Source organism: Lithobates pipiens, unplaced genomic scaffold (assembly GCF_037356315.1).
Source record: "Lithobates pipiens isolate NorthernLeopardFrog02 unplaced genomic scaffold, aLitPip1_a1.2 Scaffold_8, whole genome shotgun sequence".
Taxonomy (NCBI): Eukaryota; Metazoa; Chordata; class Amphibia; order Anura; family Ranidae; genus Lithobates; species Lithobates pipiens.
The window spans coordinates 85151017-85164828 of NW_027507903.1; the positions used below are offsets into that span (position 1 = coordinate 85151017).

The 13812-nt window shown below is 36.7% G+C and overlaps 1 protein-coding gene across 1 annotated transcript in view; it reads right to left on the minus strand.

Annotated features, from left to right (window-relative positions):
- ALDH1A2 (aldehyde dehydrogenase 1 family member A2) overlaps positions 1-13812 on the minus strand; it is a 64366-nt gene that overhangs the window by 24512 nt on the left and 26042 nt on the right. Inside the window, exons 5-7 of the mRNA XM_077472258.1 lie at positions 6999-7060; positions 2719-2847; positions 2480-2593 (exon numbers count right to left, since the gene is read on the minus strand). Of these exons, the coding sequence (XP_077328384.1) occupies positions 2480-2593; positions 2719-2847; positions 6999-7060 (305 nt within the window). The remainder of the gene's footprint in view (positions 1-2479; positions 2594-2718; positions 2848-6998; positions 7061-13812) is intronic.

Sequence of the window (13812 nt, forward strand, 5' to 3'; positions counted from 1 at the left end):
ATAATGTTGACCGCTGTCACAGGAAATCTAAAATATGGAACAGTTTACGTTAGCCTTGCATTTAAAACTTTCATCTGTTCTTGCTTAGCATCTTAAGAGACCCCTTCTCTCATATTAGTGTTGCTTGCCACTTCCTATTACAAAGCCCGTTGTATTACTAGCTAAGAAGCTTCCCTTTAAAAAACTATGACAGCTTTTGATCTTTAAACCCTGTTAACTAGTTTCAGCTGAAACCAAATATTCTGTTATGGAAGAACTGTGGTCTGTAGTCTTGACACCAATAATTGCCTAACAATTAAACACTTTACCAAAACGAAATACTTTTTTGGACATTGGTCAGAAAGAATCATGAAATGTTGAAAACATTGTACTTTGTGGCTTCAAAAAAATTAAGTATTTTGGCTTGGCTTTATGACATGAAATGCTTAATTGCTATGTTTACATACACAATTTTTCACCCAATAGTAAATGATGATAATTACTTTTTCCCCAACTGTCATTAACAGAATTGAGTTTTATTCCGCCACATATAAATAGGGTTTTTTGCTGATGTGGTCATTATGCAAACTACCAGTAATTTACTATATCTGCCATCATGCATCAGTGTAGTTATTTATCAGCTATGGTTGAGCCTATTTATCAGCTATGAGCTAAAGCTCTGCTGACTTCCATCATCCAATCGGTTTCAAACAACAATTTTTTATTTAATTTTCCTTGCATATAATTAGGTATTCTTTTCAAAGTGACATTTTACCACATTCACAAAGCTCTGGGCAAAATTTCCTTGAAAACTACAACTTCCTTTTTTGTCTATTTGCCATTAGTAATTCATCACCCAAGTTTCTGTGTGGAGGAGGCCATCTTGGTAGAGGAAAGGCTTTGCCTTCTCATTTGAAAGCTCCCAGCAAAGGAAAGAGTGAACAGCACAGTACACCATCAAATCCATCCAAATTACATAATCAAATCCCTCCAAATCTTGTGAGACTATGAATCAAACTAAGCACAGTGTGCTTGACCTCGGACTGCAGAAAAAAACTATGCGGCTGTAGGCACAGGAGCGCCTATGCCCCTTCAAATGCCAGGAAGTGCACATCTATTTTTTTAAGAAGGAATTCCAGACTAAAGGTATATAATTTGAATGTATTTCTTGATGTTCCCTACAACATAGCAATCTTTCGCTGCATAGCAATCGCACTTTAACCGCTTGCCGACCAGTCGCCATCATTTTACTGCGGCAGGTCGTTGCGATCCCACAGACTGTAATAGCTATACGTCGGCTCACAGGAGCAGGATAGCAGGCTGCAATGCGGGGGGGCTGATGCTTGTGGCCGACGGTCATGATGACCGCCAGCCATGTGTGTTTGTGGGCACGAGATGCAGAACAGGGATGTAAAAACACAAATCTCTGTTCTGTGAGGAGTGACAGATCGTGAGTTCCTAATAGCTACTAACCCCCGATCCGTCACTTCCTCAATGTCAGACCCCTCCCCCTACAGTTAGAAACACACTGAGGGAACACAGTTAACCCCTTGATCGCCCCCTAGTGTTAACCCCTTCCCTGCCAGTGACATTTTTACAGCACTGTTCGCTGTATAAATGCCAATGATCCCAAAAATGTGTTAAAAGTGTTCGATGTGCCCACCATAATGTCGCAGTCCCGATAAAAATGACAAAATACTAAATATTGTGTTTTTCTCTAAATTGCCAGTTTTTTCGTTTATAGTGCAAAAAACAAAACCGCAGAGGCGATCAAAAAAAGGAAGCTTTATTTGTGGAAAAAAAGGACGTCAATTTTGTTTGAGTGCAGCGTTGCACGACCGCGCAATTGCCAGTTAAAGCGATGCAGTGCCGAATCGCAAAAAATGGCCCAGTTATTCAGCAGCCAAATCTTCCAGCAAGTGGTTAAGGCCTCCTGTGAATAGGCCTTTGTCTGCATCTAAAGTGCTTTTCTCCTATATAAAAGTAAATGTCAATAAAAAAGTAACTTGAATCAGCTCTATGCAGCACAGTAAAACTTATAAGTAGCTTCAGGTAAAACCTTCACAAACCAAAAGGCAAATCAAATCAACTCAAATCCAAATGAAAATAGTTCAGAGGCTCCTGAAAGCATACTGCATTTCGCTTGCATCTGAATCTGATGCCTTTGTAAATGAGCCATAACATTACTGTAGAATGTCATAGTGTTTTCCGATAACTATGAATAAATGGAAAATTATTGGATCAATGATTGAAAGTAAGGGTCTAAGATTGGCACTGAAAATGAACCAGTATAAATATATAATTCTAATGCAGCCAAAATCTACAATGCTTCAGTCTAAGCTCGTAAACCCATATAAGAGTTCTCATATGTGATCATTTACTCTAGTTTCTAAAAAAATAAATGAAGTTCACACTTCAGTGTAGGATGGAAGACCATCTATTTAGAAAATAGTTGAGACATGAAGAAACATTGCCCTTCACGTACAGAAAATGTACATACCTCTGTAGAGCCAGTGAACGCAATTTTATCTATGCCAGGGTGAAAAGTTATTGCTGCGCCTGCAGTTGGCCCATATCCTGGCAAAATATTCACAACTCCTGGTGGAAACCCAGCCTAGTAAAATAAAATTGAAGGGGAAAATGGTGTGTCAAAACTATCTGCATGCATTTAATTGAAAGCTCTTAGTTTTAGCACTTATGAAAGTATAATATTGTAACTGCTGCTTATTCTTTCTTTACCTCTTTGATGAGAGCTCCCATGTAAAGTGCAGTGAGTGGTGTTTGTTCAGCCGGTTTAATCACAACAGTATTCCCACAGCAGAGAGCTGGTGCCACCTTCCATGCAAACATCAGTAGGGGAAAGTTCCACTGAAAAACAACATTAAAAACAATGTGCTTTATTTGCTAAATTATAAGAGGCTGTCAACCTGTCAGATTAAATGTTCACTATAAAAAAATTAATAGTGAATAAGGTGAAATCATGTCTACTATGAATACCCAAACATTTGCAATTGGAAAAAAACGTTTTTCTAACTTATGTCTCGATATTCAATTTTTTTTTATATTGGATAGGGCAGTGATGGCGAACCTTGGCACTCTAGATGTTTTGGAACTACATTTCCCATGATGCTCATGCACTCTACAGTATAGTTGAGCATCATGGGAAATGTAGTTCCAAAACACCTGGGGTGCCAAGGTTTGCCACCACTGGGATAGGGCATAATTAAAACATTTGGCAGGTTTTTTTGGTGCTCTCGGGGGGGGGGGGGATTTCCCTTCACTTATTGTCTCACACACAACAGGACACAATGGAACATTAGATAGTTATGTAGTTACATAGTCAAGTTGAAAAAAGACACAAGTCCATCTAGTTCAGTGGTTCTCAACTCCTGTCCTCAGTACTCAGTAACAGACCCAGTTTTCAAGATAATTGAAATACATCACATGTGATATAATTTGCTGCTCAGTGATTGCAGTAGTCTAGTCCGCATCTCCCCAAGGTAATACTTAAAATCTGGAATGTTAGTGGGTCCTGAGGACAGGAGTTGAGAAACACTGATCTAGTTCAACCAGTAAAAGTGAAAACCAAAATCATGCAATCCCATATACACAATCCCATACCCACAGTTGATCCAGAGGAAAGCAAAATAAACCCAGCAAAGCATGATCCAATTGGCTCCAGCAGGGGAAAAAAATCTTTCCTGATTCCCCAAGAGGCAATCAGATATTCCCTGGATCAATTTTACCCAATTAGCTTTACGTAGATGAAATCAATACAAAGTTAAGGGAAACTCCTCTTAGACAATTATCACTGGCATTACAAGATATCCGCTCTATACTTGTTCGGGTGCCAACAGTACAATTTAGTTTTTCCCAATAGTCCCTAAGGACTAATAGGGAGGTTGAATTGCTCCACCAGGGGACACAGCCAACACAATTGTGACAGAAGTTCTAAACCTCTCCTACTATGTCAAAAACTACAACACATTTTAACTGAACTGGGCCTGCAGAATACTTCAAAGTAGACTACAGCATTGAAAGTGGCATAAATACTAAAAATAAGCTAAGCTTAACACAAGGCTTCGCTGCTTGACTGGTATTAACTGCCCCTAGATTTTTGCAAACGTTTGCTTCTTCAAAGAATAACTAGAAAACAAACTAATGGCTTCATTTCACCAAACACCTAATTTACTTGTAACACAAATGTTTATAAATCAGATATTAAACAATTTCTGTATGAAAAAAATCCATTAAAAAAGAAAAAAAATGGCCTAAAAGTCATGATGCGGGCAGCTTCCATTTAAAAGACTTTAGATGCCAGATCTCCAAGTAAGCTTTAGGCAAAGGCCAAGCTCTTTGCCAAATACTACTGCTGACTTTAGGGAAAATGTGTGACTACATTAAAGAATGTGGAAAATGTGTTGTTGATATAAGTATTTTTAACATTGGTGGAAAAAACAGGGCAATGTCACCCTTGTTTCAAAGACATGTTAATCAAGATTTTAAACTACTTGTATTGTATTTATCGACTTAAATTAAGCTTTTAATTTACAGTATTGTACTTAGAATGGAAGCTTTGTAAACACCAGTTCAGATACAGAAACACTCAAACCCTGCTAATAATTATAGATGCATTAGCAGGTATAGGTTCCCTTCACATCTTTAAATCACAATGCTTAGGTTAATAAACAAAACCGCAGTGAGGGAAAATCTGCAATAGGGATGCAAATAGCAATACAAGATAAAGTTCAGTACTGTATGTCAATGGGCTCATGCTAGGCCAAATGTAGAAGTGGTAACAGAATAGTGGACATTAGTTTTCAAAAGTTTGAAAATAACTCCTCTATGTGGACATCTTCAAGTTATGGCACTTATGGCTTTTGAATCCACACAGCAGTAATATCATTGTGTGTCTAAACCCAAGAACAAAAATATTGCAGCTCACCATTCCTTAAGTGTGGTGGCTTCATTACTTTTTGCTATTACAGGGAGGGGGTTCACAGAGATGTGGCCTAGCGAACAGGTATTTTGTACAAGTATTAAACTGATATAAAAAAAAGATTTCAATGGCATATTAAGCAGAAGAGAACAGAGGAGAAATGGTGTAGGTTTACACATGAAACTGCTAATCCAACAGTATTATTAATTAATGGCACCTATTTATGTGGTAAAAACATTGAAGGTCTCATGTATCAACATGTTTAGATTAACATCTCTAATCAACATCAGACCTGCTTAGAAAGTCTATAGGGTGTCACTAAAATAACATTTTTTTTAGTTAGAACATGCTGATATATAAGGTCCTGAATGCTGAGAGAGATGAAAGCAAGTACATATATATAAATATATATATATATATATATATATATATATATATATATATATATATATTATTGCCTTTTTAGATTGAAATGTTTACATTTTTGTATAGACGTATGAAATTGTTCGTAAAAAAATCAGTCATGTCTCTCAAATACTTTAATAGGTGAGACAAGACAGCATGAAAGAGGATAAGTGCCTAGGCTGTGTAAGTCATCCTCTTGTTTGACTGCTGACCTTCATCATTGTTTTATTAGTCGTAGCTGGGTGAAATCTGAAGAGTAAAATTATAGGCTTGGAGTCTTTACTGATGAGTGCAGGTTGGTAATGTTATTTCTGTCCACCTTTGTAAATGAGTAAGGGCTTTAGAAAACCTACTGTGGTATCAAAACAAATGTCATAAAGGAAAGATAATATGCCCAGGAAACTACGGGATAAGGAAAATGTTTACCATAAAAGCCAGTGTTCAGACTTGCTTTAATATTGCAATGCAGCATGCTTGCCACAAGAATTTTCCATGGGTGTGTTAAAGGGAAAATTGTATTGGATCTTAAATGTTCCACTGGCACAATGGCACAGTAATTCATAAACACTAGAATGTGTTTTTGATTATGGACCTTAAGTTAATTGGACAGTCTAATCTCTCGGGCTAATGTCTATAATAAAGAGGGAGGGGAGGAAATTATCATACATACATTTAGGCCCTCAAAACGAAAAGTCTTTTTACAAAAGTAACATCTCTGCTTCTTTGCCATATATACTTATGTTCTTAAAACATGGCCACAAGCTGTAGCAATACTCAACAACAGCTACCATGGTGAAGCGTATTTCATTATTACGGCCATTTTATACCACATCTATAATTTATGTAGTGCTTTTCATATTGCAGATTCACACCAGTCCCTGCCTTCAGGTAGTCTACAATCTAAGGTCCTCATCTCATATGCATACACATCCTAGGGCCAATTTTAAACAGGAGCCACATAACCCACCAGCACAGGGAGAACATGAAAACTCCATGCAGACAGTCCCTAACCAGGATACAAACTTGGGGCCCCAGTACTGCTAATAATAACGAGGGATCCCCACTTTGGTACTGACCAAATACACTAAGAGCACTACCCATCATTGCTCTGTACATAGCAGAAAATTACACAGGCTCTATAAAATAAGAAACAATGGAGCAGTATGTGTACATTCAGTAAGTATAATATGGCATTGTTCATTGTTGTGCACAGCTATGGGATATATTGCAATATGCTATGATGCTATAGAGCCATGTATTTCTAGCTTCATTCTTGCATTTGATAAAAATGTAATAAAAAAACATAAGTCTATGAATAAAGTTGCATACAGGGGTGCAGAGGTTCACATACACACATATGCACACGTGCACACACAGTTCCAAGATCTGTTTATATCACCAAATATAGTAAATGTATTATGTATTTATTTTGATTTTATTCTTTGAGCCATAAGAATCCCAGTGCTTGGGAACAGCTCTCCAAGTTGCAGATTTAAATCCCCATTAACCTGTTTAAATAAGCAGCTGTAGGGAGGCTGATAAAAATATGCCAATAGAAGCTGAGGATTTTTTTTTCTCTCCTCTTGCTTAACAGAAATGCACAGCTGCAAAGCCCCATGTTGTGTGCAACTGCAAGGAAAGTCACTCAATGAAAATAAAACACTGTGATACTCACTGGGATGATCTGTCCACATACTCCGATAGGTTCATGTCTTGTAAATGTAAAATAATCTCCATCTAAAAACATGTTGTTACAGTTAGTGAAATGTATATCAGAAAACAATAAGTAGGCAATTTAATGTACATCAAACATAAGAAATAGGAAAAAAAAGAAAGACTATGTTTTATACAGAGAGTTGAGAAAAATTTGATTGGGCAGTGCTAATTTAAATTGGAAATTGAGAGGCAATATTATAGAAATGCCACAAGTGGGCACAAGGGCTGTCAAATGAGGGTTATCATTAAGAAGATAGAGAAAAGGCCACAAAAACCTAAACACAAGTTGATTTATAGAAGCATCAATAGTTACAATATATAATATTGTATAAAAATTTAAATTCCATTGGGTATTGAGCCACTCTGCTTGTCAAACTACAGAACTCAGATATACGTAATAGAAATATACATATCCACTTCCCTTTCTGTTCATAAGAGGTTTATATTAGAGCAGATATTTAGGCAGACAGGTACATAGTACCATCTAAAAGATCATTGTGGTTCCAGTAATCCTTTCTCAACCATCAAAGTGTATCATTAACACTCTTATTAAAATGCATTATCTAAAATGCATTGGCTATTAGCACCTGTGCTTGTCTTAATATCAGACTTCTGAGCTTATGGAGGCCACTGGATCCAAGCTCAAGGCTGTACACAGAGCCTTCATCTTTTCGTGTTAAAATTAAAGCTAACCAAAAATATGCAAAATTCCAATAGGAATTTTTTGTTTTAAGAACACTCTATTTTCTAATCTTTAGTGGGGTCAAATCAACATTAGTTTTCAACTGCACTGACAAGCAAATTAGAGAAGCCAGATGGAAAATCCTTCTCGAATGAACACATTTCTAACAATGTATATAGTTTTTGTTTGGGAAAGTCTATTCGCTTCAAAAATGAATGTTAAATTAAATTTTTAAGTACTTTCAAAGGTCATTTACCAAGTTAACAAATGTACTGAGAATTTTCATAGAAATTTGCACACATCAACTAGTGTATAGCCAACTTAAGCCCCTCACTCTAATAATGCCAAGCACAGTCATTGGCAATAGTTAAATTCCAGAGCTTCTGTGTCCAGTACAAGCCTATTGTTCTTATAAGCCCAATTGATGGTTTTCCCCAAAATAATCTATAATAATTAATGGGGACTGCAAGTGGATTCTGTCATTCATTGATGCTACTGGTAAGTTCCCCTTATTTCTTAATGTTATCAAATTATATATAATGGATCACTCAGAATAGTCTGCACCTCCAAGACATGCAAGCCTATTAAATAGGAGTGCAGAAACATCATTGACAAACTGCAAACTCTAGTAGTAATGAAATGAAATTACATTTCACATTGCTGAAATAATGCAAATGAAAGATGCATGTTTATTGGCTGCTATGCATTACGATAAATTGCTTATTGGCAGGGTTATTAAGTATTAAGTATAAGTTCTTTTTGGATAAGCCTAATAAGGTTGCCAACCTAAGCTGCTGGTAAGTCAGCATTCTCAAATTAAATTTTAGTGACAATAAACAAATATATCTGAAAAAAATTCTTCTGTTATGAGCACACTTAAAAATGTATATATATTTGTTGCCAGTAGTGCCTCCACCCTCCCATATCATTTTTCCTCTGAGTTCTTCACATATTTTATATAACACTAACAGCAGGTGGTGGGTGGAGGAGAAAATATTTATCCTGTGCAATGACTGCTATTCTTCTTCAATAGTGACATTATTTGGCACCACATTTTACACATCATGGTCATCATAAATGATGATGCCACTGGAGCACTTCCCGGTTGGGAATACACTTTCAGAACTCTGCATCTGTTTCTCTTCATGTATAATCAATATATACATTTCATATCCGAGAATAAAAAAACTATATGTATGTTGTATTAAAGAACTTTACAATTACCCTGCAACAAACTTGGACAATTCAGACAGCATTTGATAAAGAGCAGTAAAAATCTTTTAAACAATTATCGGTGGATCCAGATATACAGGTTGCAGATGTACAAGCAAATCGAAAATTTTCCATGCAAAATTTAAACTTGCTCTTCTCCTCTACCTCCATAGCCTTCCTTCAATGTATTGAAAGGCTTCACAGACCAATAGGAAGACATGGGAGAAGGGAGTTTTTTTATGTTTTACAGAAAATGTCAATATTTGAATAAAAACGTTGCTGTCTATATCAATCTACTGATCAGTTTCAACTGACAGGATCCTCTGATTATGCATTGTTTCTTTATATGCTCACTATCAACAGCCCAGGTTTGTGGCATGTTTATTTTAAAGGACAATATGTTTCCAAGGGCAGAATACTTGAATATGTAGCACCAATTGTTGTTTTTATTGAGGATGTCATTGCCTGGATTAACGTCATTATGTGACACTAAATTCACTCCTGGTACAGCAGACAAAGAACTAGGGTCTTTTTAGGACTGAACCCAAGGACATAAATTCAACACATGAATCTAAAAAATATTTCCAGATTAATTCATTTACAACATATAAATGTTTTAAAGAATGAAATATGATGCCCAACAATATTCTTCTTTTTGACACACTACAAAGATTACTTACATATTTGCATTATACTGAGTGTCCCATTTCACAGGCAACAGATTGCAGTCAACTATTTTGCAGATTACCGTACTTCATCAGGACCCTCAGTGAAAGGTCTACAAGACATCCATGCAATTCCATTGATCTCAGTACAGTGGTTGCAATTCTCTTAAAAGCATCAGTGGAAGTAGAACATTTCTCAGGCATGGTGGTCAGCGATATTGTAAAAATGACATAGCACCTGTGGTCAGTAGGAGGGGGTATAACGTCACATCATTGGTATTAGTTAGAGGAATAGTGCCCTATCTTTGGTGTTAGTGGTAGGAAAAAATGCCCCCTTGTTGGTGTCAGTGGGAGAAATAGTTCCTCACTGTTAGAAGCCAGTATCAATGGGAGTAATAGTGCCTCATAACAGTGGTAGGAACATTGCCCCAAAGATAAAGGTAAGCAAAGGGCCATATCTGGCACAGGGGCCACAGTTTGGAGACCACTGGACTAAAGGATAGAGAGGCCCAGGGCATAATGTTGTCCTTTCACAAGATTGTTGTGTTGGAGGAGACCTCCTCCCTTCCCAATCAACAGAATCTAAATAGATGAAATGAAACTATCTACAAAATGCATGGACTGCAACCTGTTACCTGTAAAATGCAACACTCAGTTTAATGCAAAATATATACTGTAAGTGGTCTTTGTAACATGTAAAAAAATATAAAAATATATTGTGTTGTGCATCATATGTGATTATTTTAAACTATTGTTTAATGTGATTATATTGATGTGTTTTATGTTCCTGAGTGTTATTCTAAAAAGTCACAAGTTTTTTTGTCCGCTGTAATTGTTTTAGTGTTCAGCATGTGGGCATTTTTTAGTACTGTCCAGAACTCCCACCTCCATGAAACATTTTGCTATATAGAAGGCATTTATATAGAAAGTGCAAAAACTGCTGTTTTCCAGTGCTGATTGGCAGCAGAAACTTAAGAACTAAATGTGATTTGTGCATTTTTTTTGTCTTATCTACGGCACGGATCTTACTTCAAGATTCACTTTGTTTTTTTATCTTCCTTTCCTGTTTTTACCATAACTGAAAATTAAGTATGTATGCATTGTGATTTTATCACCGAAACAACTGTCTAAATCACTTTATTTGTCTCAGTGACTTTTAAGGGAATGTTTCACTTTACTCTTTGAAGCACATTATTTTCGTCATGCACAAAAGAGAATGGAGAACAGTGGTTAAATAAGTGAACTGTCCTAGCAGCAAATCTTAATTTTGTGGCGCCAGTGGCTACAGCAAATTAAAATGTTTCCTCTGTGCATTGAAATTGGAACCAGAGTTGTTTTATTCTTTAACATTAAATATTAAATAAATTCAGTTTGAGAGACAATGTTTTGTGTGTTTAAAGAAGTATCAGCTTTGCATCTGCTAGGTAATAAAGAGGAGGACAGAGCTTGTTTCAAGAGAAATCCCTTTCATAAGGGTAGTGTTGCACTAGTGATATTGCTGCTTGTGATACCTTGCCAAATACAAAATCACCAGACTGCAAGTTAAAGAAAATGGTGGTTGGGCTGGGTTGGACAGTAAGGTGGTAAAGATACAGGAGGAGGTAAGTGGAGTTATAGTGATTTTGTTGCTGGTGGCACCAGTCCATTAAAGGCCTAAAGACTCGTACACACGATCAGATTGTTGGCCAATAAAACCATGGCATTTTGTCTGAAGGCCATTGACCCAAATGTGTATTGCATACACACAGCCACACAATTGTTGGCCAACAAATACGAACGTAGCAATGTACTAAGTTGTTTTTCAGCTCTTAAAGAGGAAGTAAACTCTCCCACTCTGATGCTTCTTTTCATTTAGTCCATTATAATAAGTCATTATCAGACTATAGCCACTGTAATCCAGCCCAAATTGCATATTACTTACTGTTTAAAGAAACTTTAAAAAAATAGTTTCCAGTGGTTAGGCAGCACCATCTTAAGAATTGTTTTCTGAGTCCACAGTGGAGTGTATTTCCGCCCTTACACTGAGCACTTCCTGTACTGTTAACCAAGCCTCCTTCTCAATCCAACATTTCTATGGCAACCCTGCTTCCCTGTTCATAGCTTACTTGTTTATTTCATAGTATTTACTTGTGCCGATGTCTAATGTTTCCCTTTGTCAGACTTATCAGCTTCAGCTGATAAGACTGCAGTAATGGCTGCAGTTTAGACTGTATGTGAGGTCACATGGTCACATGGTGTGTAGGAGGAAGCTCTGAGTGATTGGCAGAGTTCAGTGTTGTGCTGTAGGAAGTCCTGATAACAGAAAAATAAGACATAGAGACATAGTGCCTTAAATAAGGGGAGATCTGGGCATGCTCAGTGACTTCATTCTACAGAACAATACTAAGCAAGTAAGGAGATATCTACAAGCAGTGTTCATTAGGGTTTTTTATGCTGATTTACATGGGACAAAGTTGTGGGGGAGGGTTTACAACTACTTTAAGTGCCACCCTTTGGGCTCCTTCTACTAATTTTGTGTTAGTAGAAGTTTGGTGAGTGTTGATTCGCGCTTTTTTTTTTTACTTTTCATTTAGCACTTTTCAGTTTAAGTTTTTATTTTCGTGCTTTTCAGTTAGTTTATGAAGGGCCGTTCATCAACCAGACATGTTGCAGAATCGGAGAAGATAACGCGTTATTTATTATCGGCCTTGGAGTTATTACTTTGACATTATTTTTTTGGTTGAATAATGATTTGATTTGGTAGATTTTCTATATTTTTGAAAGCATAGATGCGCTTTGTGGTTAAGTTCTATTGGCAGATAGCATGTCTAATTGTATTTGTTTTCTTTTTTTAATGCGCAATAAAAAAATTGTGTAGAATAATACTTGGCTATGTGTTTTACTTCAAATGACATTTTGGGAGTAGGCAGTTACATTTTAAAAAATACAATGTAAAATTAAAGGACACCAACATAATTGTATCTTTGATCTTAAAAACTATGGGATAATGGTGTTGTGGTAACTTTCCCAAATAAAAAATAATACAAAAAAAAGATAATAATATTATTCTTAATATCACTAGAAAAAAAAAGCCTTTGGTAAATTTGTTTGCAATAACTCTATCAGTATCACCAGCAAAGCAGCTTCATTATTATCCCATTAAAGAAGAAGAGAATGTGTGCTGCATTTCTAGATTTCATAATTTGCCACGTCACGAATGTTAATTCTCCATTACGAGCACTAGTTTACAAGACCGTCCACTTCTGGCTCGTCCTTGCTTCCAAACATGCGTGTTTGTACTTTGGACTTTTGTCCGACGGACTTGTGTACACACGCTCCGAAAATCTGACAACAGACATTTGTCCATGGAAAATGTATAAACCTGTCATCCAACATCTGTCCACGGAAAGTTGCCCAACAATAATGGGATGGAGCATACACACGTTTGGATTTTCTGCCAATGGCCTATCATCACACATTTCCCGTTGGGGGAATCCGATCATGTGTATGAAGCTTAAGAGTTTGTCCCCATTCACACCTGAGCATTTCTGATGCACAATCCCTGGAGAGTGAAAATTCTCAACATGAAGGATCCCATTATTCTCAATGCGCCTGTTCACACCTGAACATTGTGTCACTTGTTAATTGTCGCATGAAGCTCGAAAAAGTATATGAGCTCCTTTGTGGCAGATTTGCACATTTTTGGCCCCATTGATTTTACTGGGAGTGCTTTAAAAATACTTGAAAAATGCATTTTATTAAGCACTTCCATTTAAAAGTCTATGGGGCCAAAAACACATGATTCTGTTCCTGTGCTACACATTGCCCATAAAAATGCATGAAAACCGGTGCAAAAAAATACCTCTAAATCATTTGGCTACACTGACACTAAGGGGTTAGATTACTAAAACTGGTGAGTGCAAAATCTGGAGCAGCTCAGCATAGAAAACAAGCAACTTCCAGCTTTTTTGTCAAAGTTTGATTAAACAAACTGTAGTTAGAAGCTAATTGGCTACCATGCAAAGCTGCACCAGCTTTTGCACCCTCCAATTTTAGTAAATAAACCCCTAAATGTGTTACTGGAGGCTTAGTTGGCCTTTTTGCAGTTCAAACTGATGGTTTTCTTGTTTAAATAACTTTACGTGAAACTCCTGTTTAGTTGAACTAAAGAAGTTGTTTCAACTTGGCGTTGCCCTGCTGATCATTACATAGTTATAAAAAGGACAGTATGGTAA